The sequence below is a fragment of the Merops nubicus genome, unplaced genomic scaffold (genome assembly GCF_000691845.1).
Source record: "Merops nubicus isolate BGI_N331 unplaced genomic scaffold, ASM69184v1 scaffold18435, whole genome shotgun sequence".
Lineage (NCBI taxonomy): Eukaryota > Metazoa > Chordata > Aves > Coraciiformes > Meropidae > Merops > Merops nubicus.
Window position 1 is genome coordinate 42,237 of NW_008610476.1, and position 16,318 is coordinate 58,554.

General features: G+C 35.9%; 1 protein-coding gene across 1 annotated transcript in view; it reads right to left on the bottom strand.

Moving 5' to 3' along the window:
• Positions 1-14,905, bottom strand: part of WDR63 (WD repeat domain 63) — a 23,614-nt gene extending 8,709 nt beyond the window's left edge. The window contains exons 1-13 of the mRNA XM_008940936.1: positions 14,788-14,905; positions 13,401-13,439; positions 9,552-9,730; positions 8,897-9,001; positions 7,804-7,962; positions 6,145-6,344; positions 5,758-5,874; positions 4,919-5,109; positions 3,910-4,034; positions 3,727-3,816; positions 3,172-3,287; positions 2,837-2,930; positions 2,376-2,504 (exon numbers count right to left, since the gene is read on the bottom strand). Coding sequence (XP_008939184.1) covers positions 2,376-2,504; positions 2,837-2,930; positions 3,172-3,287; positions 3,727-3,816; positions 3,910-4,034; positions 4,919-5,109; positions 5,758-5,874; positions 6,145-6,344; positions 7,804-7,962; positions 8,897-9,001; positions 9,552-9,730; positions 13,401-13,439; positions 14,788-14,905 — 1,662 coding nt within the window. The remainder of the gene's footprint in view (positions 1-2,375; positions 2,505-2,836; positions 2,931-3,171; positions 3,288-3,726; positions 3,817-3,909; positions 4,035-4,918; positions 5,110-5,757; positions 5,875-6,144; positions 6,345-7,803; positions 7,963-8,896; positions 9,002-9,551; positions 9,731-13,400; positions 13,440-14,787) is intronic.
• Between the last annotated feature and the right edge of the window lie 1,413 nt (positions 14,906-16,318).

The following is a 16,318-nucleotide window of genomic DNA, read 5'->3' on the forward strand; positions in this document are numbered from 1 at the left end:
TTAAGTCAGCAGGATAAATGCTTGCTGGCACCACTGCAAGTCAGACCCTCCTTAGGTTGCCACGTTTAACTTTTTTTTGTGCAGCTTAACAGAAGAGCAAATAATTGAGAAATTTATCTCAGTTAAGTGTAGTGGGAGTGATATCTCTTTGCCAGGTTTCCACCACTTGTCATCTCTCTTCAATTACCGCTTAGTTAGACCACACTGTGGGATTGTAATGGTGCCTTCAAATGTTAATTACTAATAATTTAGTTTGGGTATGAAGTGATCTACAGGTTTTATAGTACTTACAATTTACCAAGTAGTCATTGTTTTATACCAGATCTATTTTAATTTCTTCAGAAAAATAAAGGAAAGGTGTAGGGGTGGGGAAACACATGATTATAGTCTATGATGTGATTTCCAGTATATGCAAAACATATATATATTGGCTAAAACTGTACTTATCAACCGTATGACAAAGTTTCAGCTACATTTTTTTATTTTTAGGCCAAATCCTACTCTTATTTTCATTAATGAGTTGCCTGCATGGAGTCAAAATGGTAGTCTCACAACCATGAAAAGCTGATAGAACTGGATAGAACTTAAAATACTTTCATTTATATATAATAATAAACTGCTGATTTCAGGAACCGTGCCATAAAACCAGCAGTACTGTGCAAAGGCTTACACACATTCCATGTTCATATAACAAAAAGTATGTCCCAGTAAATGCTGTTAAATATTGACAAAGTGATTCCTTTGTCAGTGTTATTTATCACACATGGGTTCTCTGTATCTGTTATTCCAGATGAACAAGAAAACAGCTTTCTGAGCCTAAACCTTGGCAACCCCCCTCCAAAGAACAAACACCACAACTGCACTATGATATCCATTTCCTTTCTTTGTGTTTTACATCTGGTACCAATTAGTATCCATGGGTACTACCATAGCATACTTTAACAACAAAATGTTGTATCAGCTTTCTTTTTATGATATATGTTGTCATGGTTACAGGGGCTGGGACCGGTTTATCCTTATGTGGGTAGAACCAAAACTGTATATTCTATACTCTCTATGTCACTGCTCATGGGCAGTTAAGAAAATCATGGGTAGCAGCTGCCCAGGACAGACCTCACACCTCAGGCTATAACAGACAAGGAAAGAGGTTCAAGGTCAGGGGAGATGTTAACACCTTCCCACCCAGCAGGAGGAGTGCTCCCTGTTAATGGGCCCATCCATGCCTCGCCCCATGACTCATACAGAGCTCCCCCCAGGAGCTATTTCTGTTTAATGGACCATCAAGGACCCACTGCATGACTCACAGACTGATATCAGCCCATTGTGAGATGCTCCACCCAGGGGGAGGAGCCAAGTGCTCCCACCTGGATATAAACTGGGGTTCAGTACAGCACAGGGGGCCTTACCCACTGGATTTTCCAGAGGACAAGAGCTACCAGATCTTTTCTACGAGACCACTGTTTCATCTGGACTGCTACCACCACCCTAACTATGGAGTATCAGGTTGTATTCTGACTCTGTCTGTGGTTTTCCTTTGTATTATTGCTTTTATTTATTTTTTTTTCTTATTAAATTGTATTTCTGACTTGGAGTCTCTCATTGGTTTGTTTTCAAACCATTACATATGTGAACCCTCTTCCTCACTTTTCTGGTAATGTTGCTAAGGACTGCACTGTCTATGAAGTCTTAAAAATGTTTTTTAAGGAGTTATTAATATATTAATTTGCATAAAGCTTTTAAAGAACTTTTAAAAGAAGATCTTCCTCTCGACTTGCTTCTCCACTGTCATTATTTTGCATTTGACTACATTCGCATTTCAAATTAATTTGGGCAACCAATTGCAGTAAATGAGCAGCCAGTTCTCCTGTAATAGCATTGGACCCTTTAACTACAAAGACTCTAAGTACCGTGGAATTTTAAAATCATCACAGAAAATGTAAGTTTTGACTACACAGGCAGCACCTAGATTTAAGGTAAATACAATAACACCAACCTGGAGTGCCTAGATATTTAATTAATTGAAATTATTTCTCTTAAATCTTGGTGACAGGATAGACTGCTTATAGCAGAAATTCAACATATTTTAGATATGAAAGGCTTATTATAATTTTGAATTATAATATTCAGTAAAGCTACAGAGTTTTTTTCCAGTATGAGCAGGTTCATACCAGACTGAGAACACAGCACAGTTGTAAAGTGCAATGATCAGGACAAGTGACACTACATTATTTAGTATTTAGAACGTGCAGTGAGGAATATTGAAGGCTGTTACAAATAATTGAATCTTTAATATTTTATCTTGAGTTTACACTATGATTTCTGAGGTAGTATATTAAGAAAACAATAAAAAGAAGAAAAGTAATTTTTAAGCTCACCTCAGAACAATCTGGTTGCCAATGTATATCTGTTACTGGTTTTTTATGACTATACTGTATGGAAGAGATTGCACAGTGTCTCACTAGAGGTGGCTCTCTGCTACTCTGCTGGACTTGCATAAGCGATGGCTAGAAATGTTTAAAAAGACATATTTTAGTATATTTCCAAAACAAAATAGTAGACCTGTCAAAAAGTCACTTTACGTACTGTTAATGCTTTGTCACATATGTCAGATCAGTTTATAGAACTTTCTAGGGGTCTGTATATTCCCTTTGGGAAAACAAAATGCAAAGCATCAGAACAGGCCTTTGAATATGAAGCTCTAAAGAGAGTTCTAACATGCCTCCAAAGGCACACACACATCCACTTACATCATTAGTTCCTCTACTGCTCTTGGATCTCTCTTATCCCCTTTAAAGTCTTCCTTCCACTGAAATCTGCTTCTCATCTTCTATGCTACCTTTTCTTTCTGTTCATAAACTTCCAGAATAACTTTCAGTATTACATTCAGCAACAATTGCTGTATGTATTTGATAGGCTTCATAAGGCAAGAGCTGAATATTTATTAGTGCCTATTATAAAGTAGTCTTATTGAAGGCTAAGTCTGCACAAAATGCAGTAAACATATTAAGCTGGACTAATCAAGTAGAAATTATAGTGTGATAATGGATTTATTTCATGAACTCACCAGGTTTCTTATCCTTTCCAGTCTCTCATTGCAAAGACTAGTTACTCATGTGTTTAGGGTCAGAATACCTTCACCTGTTTTTCCCCAAACACATCTAAGTGTATTGCAGTACATTTAGAACAGAAGCATTCGCCATATTGACAGCTGTTACCTGGATTCCATCAGCAACAGTTTTTGCATTTTGCAGCATTTCTTCATGTTCAGAAATATCCCACAGCACAACCTACAATGAGAAATTAATATATTATTAATTATTTAATCCTTTGCATTGATAGGTATTTTTTTTCAGATATAATTCAAGGAAGTTTGGGGAAAAATAAGACATTCACTCTCTGCCCTAGGATTTATGAAGTCTTTGAAGTATTGCTTCTTCAGTCTGATACAATCAATTGAAAGGCTACAGTTTTCTCAAAAAAAAAAAAAAAAAGTATTTACAGCTTGACCTATTTATCAGTACTACACAGAAGCATCACAACAGTAATGGCTCAGCTATAGTAATAGCCAGGCATAAATTTAGTAGAGGAACAGAGAATTTCTGAGACTCTGTGACATCTGCCTTGTGACACTATGGATATTGAGCACATGTGGTTGCCTTTATTTTTTTTTATACAGTAAGAAAATATAGAAATATCCAATTTTACTCTTAAAGAGAGAATTAACACCTGTCCGTTGACGCAGCCACCAGCAATGATATTTGGATCACTTGGCCTGAACTGAAAGCAGTAAATGTCTTGAGGACACTCCAACATTAACTAGAAAGAAAAACAAAATAGCTGAGAAATAGTCACACTGATTTTCTCTTGTTATTTAAACGCTTGGCTTATTTAAAAGTCCTGATTAAATACCTGAGGGTGGACAGGGTCAGAAAAACTCCAAAAAACAATTACTGGCTGCTGCAGCAATGACTTATCAGACAGGTTAACTTGCTCCTCATAAGAAAGCTGCTCTCTTGCTGACACTGCTATAATCCCTGATCGAGAAAAAAATGAACCTTTTGAGAAGAGACAATTCAAGTTTCAACATGCTGCTTAATTAAAGTGTCTTATGTTTACACCTTCTGAATCCAGTGCAAAAAAAACCCAAACCAATCATGTATTTATGTTTTTCTTCTTACAGATTAACTTTGAGGAAATTGTTTTTATTACTTAAAATGCAGTTATTTAACAATGAGTCATAGAACCTAAGCATAAGGGTAAAATTCAACTTCCTTGCTACTACTTCTTAATGGTGTAATACTACACCTGAAATGATGTGACAGGCATATGCTCCTGGCCACCCACCATGGCAAATTTTTTGTAGCTGATTTAATTTCCTACACAGGCTGCAGTGTTGGCTTTTTAAATTAAACTAGAACATTTACATAAGTTTATATTAAGTATATATATATTTAATTGTGCCTTTAAGCCTGGTTGCATAGAGCAATAATCCATGGCAGGGTGCAAGAGGAGGCCCTTAGTGTGCCTTGTGAGGCTCCCTGGCACAGCTATGTCTCATTGTGGCTGTAACATTCCTCACAAGCATTGGGCATGCTAGAAGAACCAGCCATGGGCAGAAGGAACAATGGCATGCAGAGCCACCAGAAGGTCCTGGAACAGTTGCAGCCCCACGTAAATGAGCCTCATAAGGGAGAAATTTCCCTTTCCTATGATCTCCACTTACTTACACATTAATGTAAGTGACTTGGCATGGCCTGTCTGAACTCTGCCCAAATCAGCAATTCAGACCAACATACTAAATCAGTTTTTATTTGTTTTTAAATTTAAAAGCTGATAATTTTATGAAAGATGACTATTTTACAGCTGTCACATAAATACCTGTCATTCAAGTCTCAAATCAGTATTTTATCTGCATTACCATGAATAGTTGGATGCCAGCAAACACAGCTAATAGTTTTGTTCTTGAGATAGTGCAGATCTGTAAATGATTGGTATGCTTTAAGATAAACATCTGGTTTGCCATCAGAGCTGCTTTCGTCTTCTGCTAGGGCCTTCCAGTCATCAAAAAAAGGATTCATAATTTCATTTTGCTGCAATGCAATTTCCATTCTGTTTTGTGAAAAGAGAAGTTAACACTGTCAGTAATCCACATGTGACTACGCAGTAGCACAATCACAAATATTACTGTGAAGAGGCAGCTTTTGTTTTACGCAAAATTATGACTACAGTAGTAAAAAAACCAAAGAAAGTATTAATTCCTCAGTGATGCATCACTGTAAGGAAAGTCTGTTCCATTTAAATATAAATAACTCATTGTACCAAGAATTTACCTCTAGTTCTGTTTGGATCTAGTACAGTACAATTATCTAGTTCTTGTGCTAAAGGTGTCAGTGAGTGCCACTTGTCCCATAACTAAGGGCTGTAGGACAGCACTTTTGCTCTTCTGCATGAACCTCTGCTTGAGTGAGCAGTGTTTGAAAGATCAGCTTTGCAGCTTGGTTGAAATGATGTTATAATATAAATTTAAACCAATATTCATAATTAAATGGCATCTATTTCATGTTAATTTTCATTGAAAGAAATATCAATATTTGTTAATATTAAAATAATAAGCAAGTGAAGAAAAACCAAACATGTATATAGAAACAAACAAACAAAATCAGTATTTGACCAAATAGTCCACTCAGACAAGAACTCTTGGTTGTATTCTCTATTATTTCAGGTAGCCTGTAATATGTAATGCTGCAGTAATTTTACCTTAAATGTACTGATGTAAGAAAATCTTTCAGCTTCTTAGATGACAGACTTTCTTCCTTCTCTTCACTTGACAACTGTCTAGGAAAATACTGCGTAGCTGCATTTTTTGGATAGGTCCTAACAAATTGGAATAAATTTGAATGTAAGTATAGAAACAATTTCAAAGACAGAAATGCATATAATGTGTAAAATTAAAAGCTAAGTAGATTCAGTTTTTCTAGAAACTCTTTGGAAAAGAGTGAAAGAGGAAAGATGGAAACAGATAATCCAATTCTATTCTCTTCATTGGTTTGTAACTAACTCCAGACGAGCTGACGTACAGAACTTTAGCTAAGATCAGAAGCAGTGTGTAGCGTAATAAATAAGATGGTATTTTCTCACACTTACCATTTTGTCTGAGTACTAGCTTCTCTTACTTTGGGAACTATTTGTACACCCACATCATTTTCAAGCACTTTAATAATGAACGTTTTGTCTTGGTAGGGTGTGCATTCAACGTAACTGTCTCCTACATGGGAAGCATTCCTATCAGTCAATGTAAGTGGTGCACCAAACCTCCTCTGTACCCGAGAAACCATATACTTAATCTGGAAAAAAGATATTTCTCTACTTAGCAGAGGGGAAAATTTTTGGAAAGTTCATTCTGTAAAATGACAGTGTTGATATAATTTTAGAACTAGTTTTAATGATTTCTGTACTGAGTTTACTTATATTTCTGCATTTTAAAATTCTGAAGTGCTCACATAAATAACCTACATAAGTAACAGAAGACAGGTTTGTATTTCTAAAACAAGAAGTTGCTTTTAGCTAACATTTTGGATTATTGCTAGTAGGGTAAGAGAATTATGTTTTGTAATTCACATACTATTAAAACTGCACCTTTAATTAAATGATTGATTTGCAGGAAGACTTGCTGGACTTCCAAGACCTAATTTTTCTTCTCTTCCCTCTTAGTGCAATTCTGAACTTTGGGTGAGTCATTCCAGCTTCCTTTGCTCTCTGAGGACAGAAAAGTACCCTGAAGGGGATCCACAAAAATGTGAGTGAGGAGTTTCTTTACAGTGACAACTAAGAAGAAAGAGGGATCTGGCTTGGCTTCTACCCACAAAGAGAGGTAGGCACTTGATTTCAGGCAGAAGAGAGGTATTGCTTTGTTTTGGATTTCTAGGCAGGTACTTTTTCCCAGCACCTCCCATAGAACTGGAAAGGACTGTAGGCTGAGAATACTTCTGAGTGGACCTTGCCAGCAAGGTAAGGTAAAGAATACTTAGACTGTGAACATGCACTAAGATTAGTGACTGTGAATTATCTTTAGAACATCTCCTTAGGTATGAGGAAGATGTCTGGTTGCTGAGAACTGTCAAAACTTAGCCAGTCTTCCCTGAAGAGGGATTTAGGTATTGACTAAAAATCATTGATGGAGAGTTAAATGCTTGAAGATGCCCTGTAGGTCACAAATTAAGTGGCAGCTGTGAGTGGATCTAATTTTTTGGAGATAAAATTTTCTCAGTATAATCTGTAGATATAGTAATCAAATAGGTCGTTCTGTAAAATCAGTTTGTAATAACTTGCAGTTGATAACATTTATTCTGAGGTAGAGAACCCTTACAAGTGCTGCATGCTACTTAAATGCCAGCCATGTAAGGGAAGAGTTCATTTGGCTTCAAGGAAACAGAACTAGGTCCTTAGAATATAATTGCAATGATTCAAATTGTAATCTGGCCAGATAGTGAACTAAGCAAAAAGTGGCAGCGATGCTAATGACTGGATGATCAGGACTTTTGAATTTACAGCTTAAGTAGTAGGTATGTCTAGTACAGTCACATGCCTTATCTGCAGGATTTAAAGAAAACAGAGCGGGGTGGTGGTAAGTTTCAGTTTTTGTTAAAAGTTGAGTTAGTTCTCACTCTTTTTGTTTTGTTTTCTTGAAAGAGTCCAAGAAAAACTAGGATTGCAACTCTGAATTTTTTAATTTTTTTTTTTAAGGAACTTAAATATCACAAAACCAAATGAATTTTATTTGATTCAGTACCTATTGATTCTGACCTTTGGAGCAGTCTCTTTAACAGATTCTTCTTCAACTTCCCTTTCGCTGCCAAGAGAAACCCAAGGTTTCTGGACAGGGGGTTTATAAGGCTGGACTTCCAGAGCTTCCTCTCTATTTTCTTCTTTTTCTTCCTCTTTTTCTTCTGCAGTTTCTGGAGGCTGTGACATCAAACGGTGCAAAATAGTGCTTTTTCAAAAATTTGTTAATGAAAGGCAAGTATGACCTAGAAACACAGTTTTCAGTGTTTACTCACACATTCTTCACTTCTACCTCAGTGCAGTAGTTCTGGCTATACAGTGGCCGTGGGTATGATTGGGCTAGGTCCCATTTGTTCATTTGTGCATTTGAATTTTACAATAAATGTTTTTAATATTTAACTACTAATATTTTTAACTCCTAAATAATTATTATATTTAGTATATTAAATTTAACTAATATTTAACTACTAAGGAGAGGTTGGTGTCTTGAAAGCAAATAACTGTTATATAAAAAGGTATCTATAGTGATTTTCTACACTAGGCCCTCCTGCCTAGTTTGCTTTTCTATTAATTGTTGCTTCTTATGCTAAGTGACAAACTCATGTTGAAAAATTACATAATTTGCATATAAACCTTCTCATTTGATGCAATGCACAAGGGGAAATCTGTGTATCTGGAGTTGTTTAAAACTCAAGGACATTTTAAAGTATGATTTGAAGAATATATACATACATATTGTAAAAAATAAGCATAACATTTCTTTGAAGATGACCAATATATTACAATCTTCTATTTCTATGTCTCACTTAGAAACCTTGGTCTTAGCAGAGGAAAATAACACTCATCATAAAAATGCAGCAATGGGGGTTATACTGGCCCTTGGAAGTAAAATACAAAAATTTTATTCAGTCTTTCTCAGTACAAAAAAAAATATTTTTACAGTCTTTTACATATTTTTCCATTATCAGATTAACCTTCACAGAAACATCCTACCATGCCAAGCACATCAGATGCTTACAAATACAATACCATTCCTGAAGTATATGTGAGACCAGACTCTGAAAATACTCATATGCAGAAGAATGCTGTGGTTCCAATACTTGCATTGTCTTACCTTCAGAATGTTTTCCTTGGCTTCCTCAGAAGCAACAAGGTAAAAGTTCTGTCCATACTGGAACTTTGCATCAAAAACTACCAGAAGTTCTTCCCCTGGATATTCCTATTTTAAGTAAAACAATTAGTGGAAAACTGAAAGCAAATAATATCCAAAACAGACATAAGCCTGTATCTGGCAAAGCTGCTACGAGTGTAAATTCAGTATCTTTGATTAATTTTGTGGTCCCAACAGAGAATTCCATATGCCAACAGAAAAGAACACCTGGATTTTGTTTTGTAATAAATATAGGTCTGGGATAAAACTACTGTCTTCATAGAATTAAACAGAAAAAAAAAACACTTTTAATGATTCTCAATAATTAGAACATAAATTATTTGAAGCCAAAATATGTGAAGCTCTGCCAGTTCACAGAATCAAGACTAGTAATATTTACATTACTTTTAGCATATTTTCAGTCTAAAGTTAGTTAAAAAAAAAAAGTACATCGTGATCCATGAGAAATTTTGAGCTGACAGTGGTCCATGACCTATAGCCTTTGGATATTAAAGCATTTGTGTATTTACATAGTCAGAAAAGGACAGATGTTATCATTAAAAGAATATATACAGTGATATCATCAAGGCTTAACATGCGAATGAAATAAGCTACATACTAGGACAACTTTTTTGACAGGGTGGAAATCAGAAATTGCAGCTGTTTTCAGGTCCTGAATGATATCCTCTTTTTTAATAAGTTTGAAACAGTTTTTTTCTGTGACATCTTCACCAATTCGGCAATTAAAAATTTCTTGGGTCTTTGTAGTGAAAATTAAAGGAAAGATTTCAGGGTGGCCTGTGAAAGAAAGCAAAATTGCATGACAAACAAATTCAAAGTTTGTGTTTAAACATAACCGTATACCTTAATAACCCTGGGCCCTTACTGTTTCCTAACAGATTGCCTTTGAATCTCTCAGTTTTGTTATTTTGGAAGGCATGGAATACAAATTGTGTTACATTTTACATTACATTTACATTACAGACTGTACCTAATATTTCTTATGTAATGAATATGTGATTACTAGCATGAGTTTTTTTTTTTTTTTTTTGCTCTTGATCGACAGGTGATTAAGAGCTTTAGTGAAGAGTCACCAATGGGCTGGTTTTAATACATTAAGGACACACACAACTGCATGGCTCTGATGTAAGAGAGGGCTTGAATAAGGACACTCTAGTCCTTCCCTGGAGGGAAATGCTATGTTAAGCCAATGGTTAATCTAAACAAGGTTTCAATACCTTTGTGTTTGTTTTGAATGTTCATCTTTTTGATAAACTGGAAGGTGGAAAAGATTTAGGGACTTCTATACATGGGATTTTTATGTACTGAAATGGGCTGGCCTCTGTGATAATAGCTAGTACTTTCTATATTCTGTTTCAGTCTACTAGTTTGAGCTATTTAATATTTTATTTTAATTCCCAGAATCTGTGATATTTTTCTCCTTGTGTGTGTCTCAAATTGAAGTTGATATATCTAAAGTGATGATATTGACCAGCTGGCTCAGCATGATTTGAGAAGTCATCTCTAGCCTAAGCCAACAAGGACTGACAGAACAATAAATCCATCTTAATCTCTATCATCCAGGAAGCTAAATCTCTGCATAAGCTTATCATGTAATACATAATGGTTGATGGTTCTGACATTTATCCTTTAAAATCTTTCAGTACTGCTCCTCCACTGCACCAGCTCTACTACAGACATAGCTAAAACTAGTGACATGTATGATGGGTCTGGTACACCCTGCATTAAACCAAGTATGATTTACTTGGCATTCACTAGTTATTTTGCAGCATACACAAGCCATTTTATAGCATGCACAGCCCATTAATTCTCTTTCTTTATAAGCTGTGGTCAATATTGCATGATTTTTGGTTTCGGTAGCTCAGATTTCTGCCATTTCTGTGTGGATGCTTTAAAAATAAAACCAAAAACTACCACATTATAGACATGTTGATTTAGAAAGGTCTCTGAAAGTTGCCTGGTCCAAACTCATTGTTGGTGACACCAGACCAACCAGGACTCATTTATCTTTTGGAGTCCCTGTGCTTTTTGAGATCTACTCTCTGTAGTTAATGAGGCTGAGACTTGGATTCTTCTTTTGCTTATCAATTTTGCTATGAGACCAAGCTCAGAAAGATTCCAGGGTGACTTGAAACATCTAATAATTTTAAGGAACTGCAAAAGTTTATCTGCAGGACTCCAAGGTCACCCTAGCCAAGGGCATGAGGTCTCATTAGGATGTCATTAGGAGTCAGACTCAAACCCTAGCACAAACTGCAACAGTACAGATGTATTTTATGTTTTGATATACTGGAGCAAAAAGAATTAGACATTTTGCAAATTCAATTCCATAGAACAGAATGAGGATAGAAACCTAGAGCTGTGTACCAAAACAAAATGCAATTTTTATCCTCTGCACTGCACAGCTGGCTCTGGGGACAGAATAAACAGAAGAAAAAAAAAAGGAACAAAAAAATTTGTACATATCACAGTTCTTGGAGTTGCTTTTGTGGCTAGTGCAACTAGTTAGATCCTAAAGAAAATGTATAAACATAATTTGCTGGTTATTACGGGAAATTTTTTCAGAAGTAATATCCACATCTCAAATAAATACAAGTAAAACTGAACAGTTATTTTTTTGTTTATGCATCAAAAATCATGAACAGAAGTAACTTGTTTATTCAGGAAACTTGTGTTATTTTATTTTTCTAAAATGCTGAATCATGCTGAATCAGCCTTGTCCAAAAATGTTAATGCTAAAAAAAAATCTTTTCAAAGAGATGTAGGTTTCAATGTCAAATGAAACAATACAAGCATGCATTAAAGTTAAGCAAAAATACAGTAGACATCACTATGAGAGGAAATGGAGTAGGACAGGCAGTCTGTTTTCTTTACTGCTCTATGGATATAAGTCCAAGTTAAAGGCAAAGTAGAGTCTGAATTACAATATACACATCTTTTGGTCTAAAGGAATAAAATTTTATGTTACAGAATTTTACATTGTAGCAGATTATATACTATAAGATCTATATTACAGATTCAATACTATAACATAAAGAGCTGATACTAGAATTCTTCTTATGAAAATTTTTATTGAATACTGCTTTCCAGTAAAAAGTATCTAGCATCTAATAAAAGGCTTCACATTGTGTTTTAATACTAAATTGTAGCCATGTAATTTGTAATATGCAACAACTCCTAGTGTTATGTGAACTTCACAAAGGACCAAAAAGCTCTAAGAGAAGAAAAGATGATGTGCAGGCCTTAGCCCAAGGAGATATCATGCATATAGGTTAAATCCTGCACAGACAGTGTCTGCATATAGTAGCATTTTTTTCCTGCTTTTAGCAACAGACTTCTAGCAATAGTTTAGATATTATGGCTTCTAACCTTATTTGCCACTAGGTGGAGGTAAAATTATCTTTTACTGTCAAAAGTGAGTATCTCCACGAACACCCAAAATACAATTTTAAAAGCAACATTTTCATAATCTGAGGGATGATTTATTGTCCATTTTCATTAACTGCAGTGCACCCATTTCAATGAAGACAATCAGAGTGCAATTTTCAATTCCACCCGTGTGTGCTCTCAGGATTATGGAAGACAAGTGATTTATGGCTACTTTAAAAATTACCTGGTTTGTATAATTGCCACATTGTTTTAGCTTGTAGCAATAGAAGATGTGCCGTTAAAAGCTAATTAGGAAGATAAACTTTTAGGCTGTCCCTGTAAACTGTAGATGAAGTATACATTTATATCAATTCAAGTTATGTCCAAATATATAACCTGCACAAATCAGGTCGAAATAAAAAGATAACTAGAGATGTGGAAAAAAAAATTACAAATCATTTAGTGTTTATGGTAAAACACTTAAGGTAAAAGAATATATTTCAGTTGAAATAATTACATGTTTTAGCTCATAACTATGGCCACCCTTAAAACTACATAAAACTGCCTTGTTCTTGCTCATAAGCCAAGAGAAGTGCACGATACCTTGTGACACTTAAATGGAAGATTTTTTTTTCTACAAAGCAAAAGACATCAGTCAGTGCCTATGATCAAAAAACCAAGTTACCGGCTAAATCATCTTCTCACAAGATTCAGTAATTTAACAAAGTTCAAAGACTTTCTTTAAATTGCCTATTAATTACTAAATGCAGACATTTTGTACCCTATAATTCTGTTGTGATGCTCTTTATTTCTGTAGATCCCAACTCCTCTCAACCCGACATAAAAGCATCTTGTGCAAACCCACACCTGTTTCCGCATTCCTTCCTCCACTGCCTGCTACCAGGCGACTGGTACTGTAATTACTACTGTAATAGCTGCACTTCTTCATAGGTTCTAATTTTTCCCATTCATAAAAAAACCTTCCCTTTTCATTCCTTGGCATTAGTAACATTGAAGCTTCAAAATGTTTAAAGTATTTAAAAGTATTACTTTTAAGAACAGTCATCATAGCCCTTACCTATACTAGCCATAGAAAGATCAACTTCATCTTTTTCACCTGAAATATAATGACACGTTATCAGTATTTTTTTCTTCCTAACAAAGTAACTATAAATATACAGTACTCTTCTTGTCAGGGCCATATTTAAAATCTCTATATACGTGTAAAACCAAACTCTGAAGAGGAAACAAAGCTTAATGTATACTCGTATCAAATTTAACACAAGAAATGAGGGAAGCCTTTTAAAATAGGTCTGTATCTTAAGGAGATGTTAGCATACTTTGAAACTACGTATATTTAAAAGCCATTTTGATTTTGAGCAGGTCGTCTGCATAAGAAAGAAGCTGAAAGAAACCTGTAATATTGTGGAACACGCTCCAGTTTCCACAGAGGAAAACTGCACTGACTGCTACCTCATAGCACCTGCTTGGGCCAGTTACCATGTAAGAAGAAGAGATAAATGGGCAAAGCTTGCTAACATCAGAACACAGCAGAACTCGGAGGTGTGCAGGTAGGAGCAGACATTAGTCCCCTGTGACAGCAGTGAGGTGGGCAGGCTTGCTCTGGATGGCAGGGTGCTGCAGGAGCCAGGTTTTCTTCAGCTCCTGAGAGAGAGTGTGCAAACCTCACAGCGAGGTGGGACAGGAAGAGATGATCATTCATGTGCAGAATATTCTCTGCAGCACAACAGCTATTCATCAGCTGGGAGGGAAAAGGTGATGAAAAGGCAAAAGGAACTTCAGGTGGGTGGCTGTCATGGCAGAAAAAATTCCATGAAACAAAACCAAACCAAAACCAAGCAAGAGTACATGCCCACCGTTTCTAAGAACATGTACCAATCACTGAAAAGAAATATTTGTATATAGCAAAGGCTCATTAGCTTTACACTTCATTAACTATAAACTTTGTAAATTACACAAGTGAGATAGTATCTCAGAGCAGCTCAGAAAAATAATGCAATAAAATGCACTGCAAAATTAAACGGTGAGACTTTGGTTTATTTCCAAGCTCTATTATTGTACCTTCACAGTGTGATCCTGAGCACTTGAACTCCTCCTTTTGGGGGCACCTCTTTCTGCCTGGTGGTCTCTCCCTGGGCTGTTAGTTTTTGTGAATATCCCTACTTTATATGTATTAAGCCTCCCAATTTCCCATTCAGTACTATCATGACACCATAAACTGTTAAATCTAAACTACGAAGACAAAATGTAATTATTGCAATGTAGGTTGGTTCCATATATTGCCTACAAAGCCATAATCAGTAATTGTAGATCTATCATCTATATAAAACAGCATATTCTAATTTATCTCTCATTTACTTAAACGCATGGGCCCACAATAATTTAAGTAGCTGTCATGTAAGCCCAGGCTACTGCTTGTTTTGTTGCTGCTGTAACTTACATACCAAGTTGTGTTTGTATTCCTTTTGGAGATTTCTTAGCTTTCTTTTCACCCTTCTGTTTCTTTGCTGAGGTTTTTGGACTTTTCACAGAGGTCTTGCCAGATGTGGGATTTTCTGACATTTTTTCAGATTTCTCTAGAGAAAGATATCCATAAATTGTAAACAGACAATGGAATGCACAGTGTATGAGTGAAAACTTGGTCCATGACTTTATGTAGTTTATAGTAATATTTTCATATACAGCCAAAGGTATGCTCCATAATTTTAAACCATAAAATGTATGTATAGTTCGGAAATACTTAGGGCTACCTAGCTTAGAGTGCATGTCAATTCAGATAGATAGTTAAAACTGGCTAATTTTCCCTTATTGGGGGGGGAAGCACAGTTATTTTTTATCCACCTTCTTGTATATCTTACATTTTTTAAAAAAGTGACACATTTTATAAATGGATTCTGTGATTACTCTAATTTGAAACCAACCTCGATGCCTCTGAATAAAGGACAGAGCCCTCCAGGAGTGGAGGAGAAGCCAGCTGTTTCAGAAATTAGTTGAAGGATAATGTGAACCATCTCATATATGTTACAGTCACGTTGTCTTACTTCACCATTTCCGAATAATACACTGAAACAAAGCCAATTTGGAAATTTTGACTTTTCTCGTGAGTAACCTAAACCCTAAGTCACATGAATAGAGGAAACACTGAGAGGGCTGAGATAAGTCACATGCCTATGTTCAGTGCAGTAACTTGCAAGTAAAATCATCCTTTTTCCTTCAACTGACTTCAAGTATATTGTACCTACAGAAAGAAACAGCTAAAACTTCTGAAAATTGTCTCCCAGTAATGCAGTTCCTCCCCCTTTACTGAAAGAATCAGGTGTAGAGGTACACAGCACTAGGTAGGTACGGGTAGTGCTGGTGATGGCAATGCTAGCGGCTGAGTGTATATAGATGTGTATGTTGATACAAAAAGTATCTCTTTTTAAGGGTTGCAAACACACACAGCAATCAATAGGACCATTCATCGTTCCATCTGTGATGCATAGAACCTCACAAGCTGGAAAGCAGATAGAAAAGTACACGGTCATTTCTACAACATCCCTAATACTGTATCACCTCTGCCCATTTGTCATCCTGTGGGCATATGATTGTCAGTGGTTAGGAAACATGTAAGGCCTTGAAAGAAAACAAAGGCAGAACTTCAAAAAATATCTCTGGGAGCATAATCAAGCCCATACTTTCTAAATGGATGCGTATGCAATGTTGTTTTTTTTCACAGGGGACCAAGCTACCGATCTCCAGGTGCCTCCCTAGAGGAAACCAACACGCACAGAGAACTATAGAACAGGTACTGAAGAGCAATCTTTTGCACCCCTCCTCTTCAAAAAAAGAAAGGAACAAAAGTCCTAATGGTTCTTAAGGTATAAGATAAAAGCTAGTATTTTCCAGTTACCTCTTGCTGTCTGGTCTTTTCTCTCCCTAAGTTCTTATATGAAGTACCAAATTCTACTAAGAAAATCATGGAAAAATTGGTGG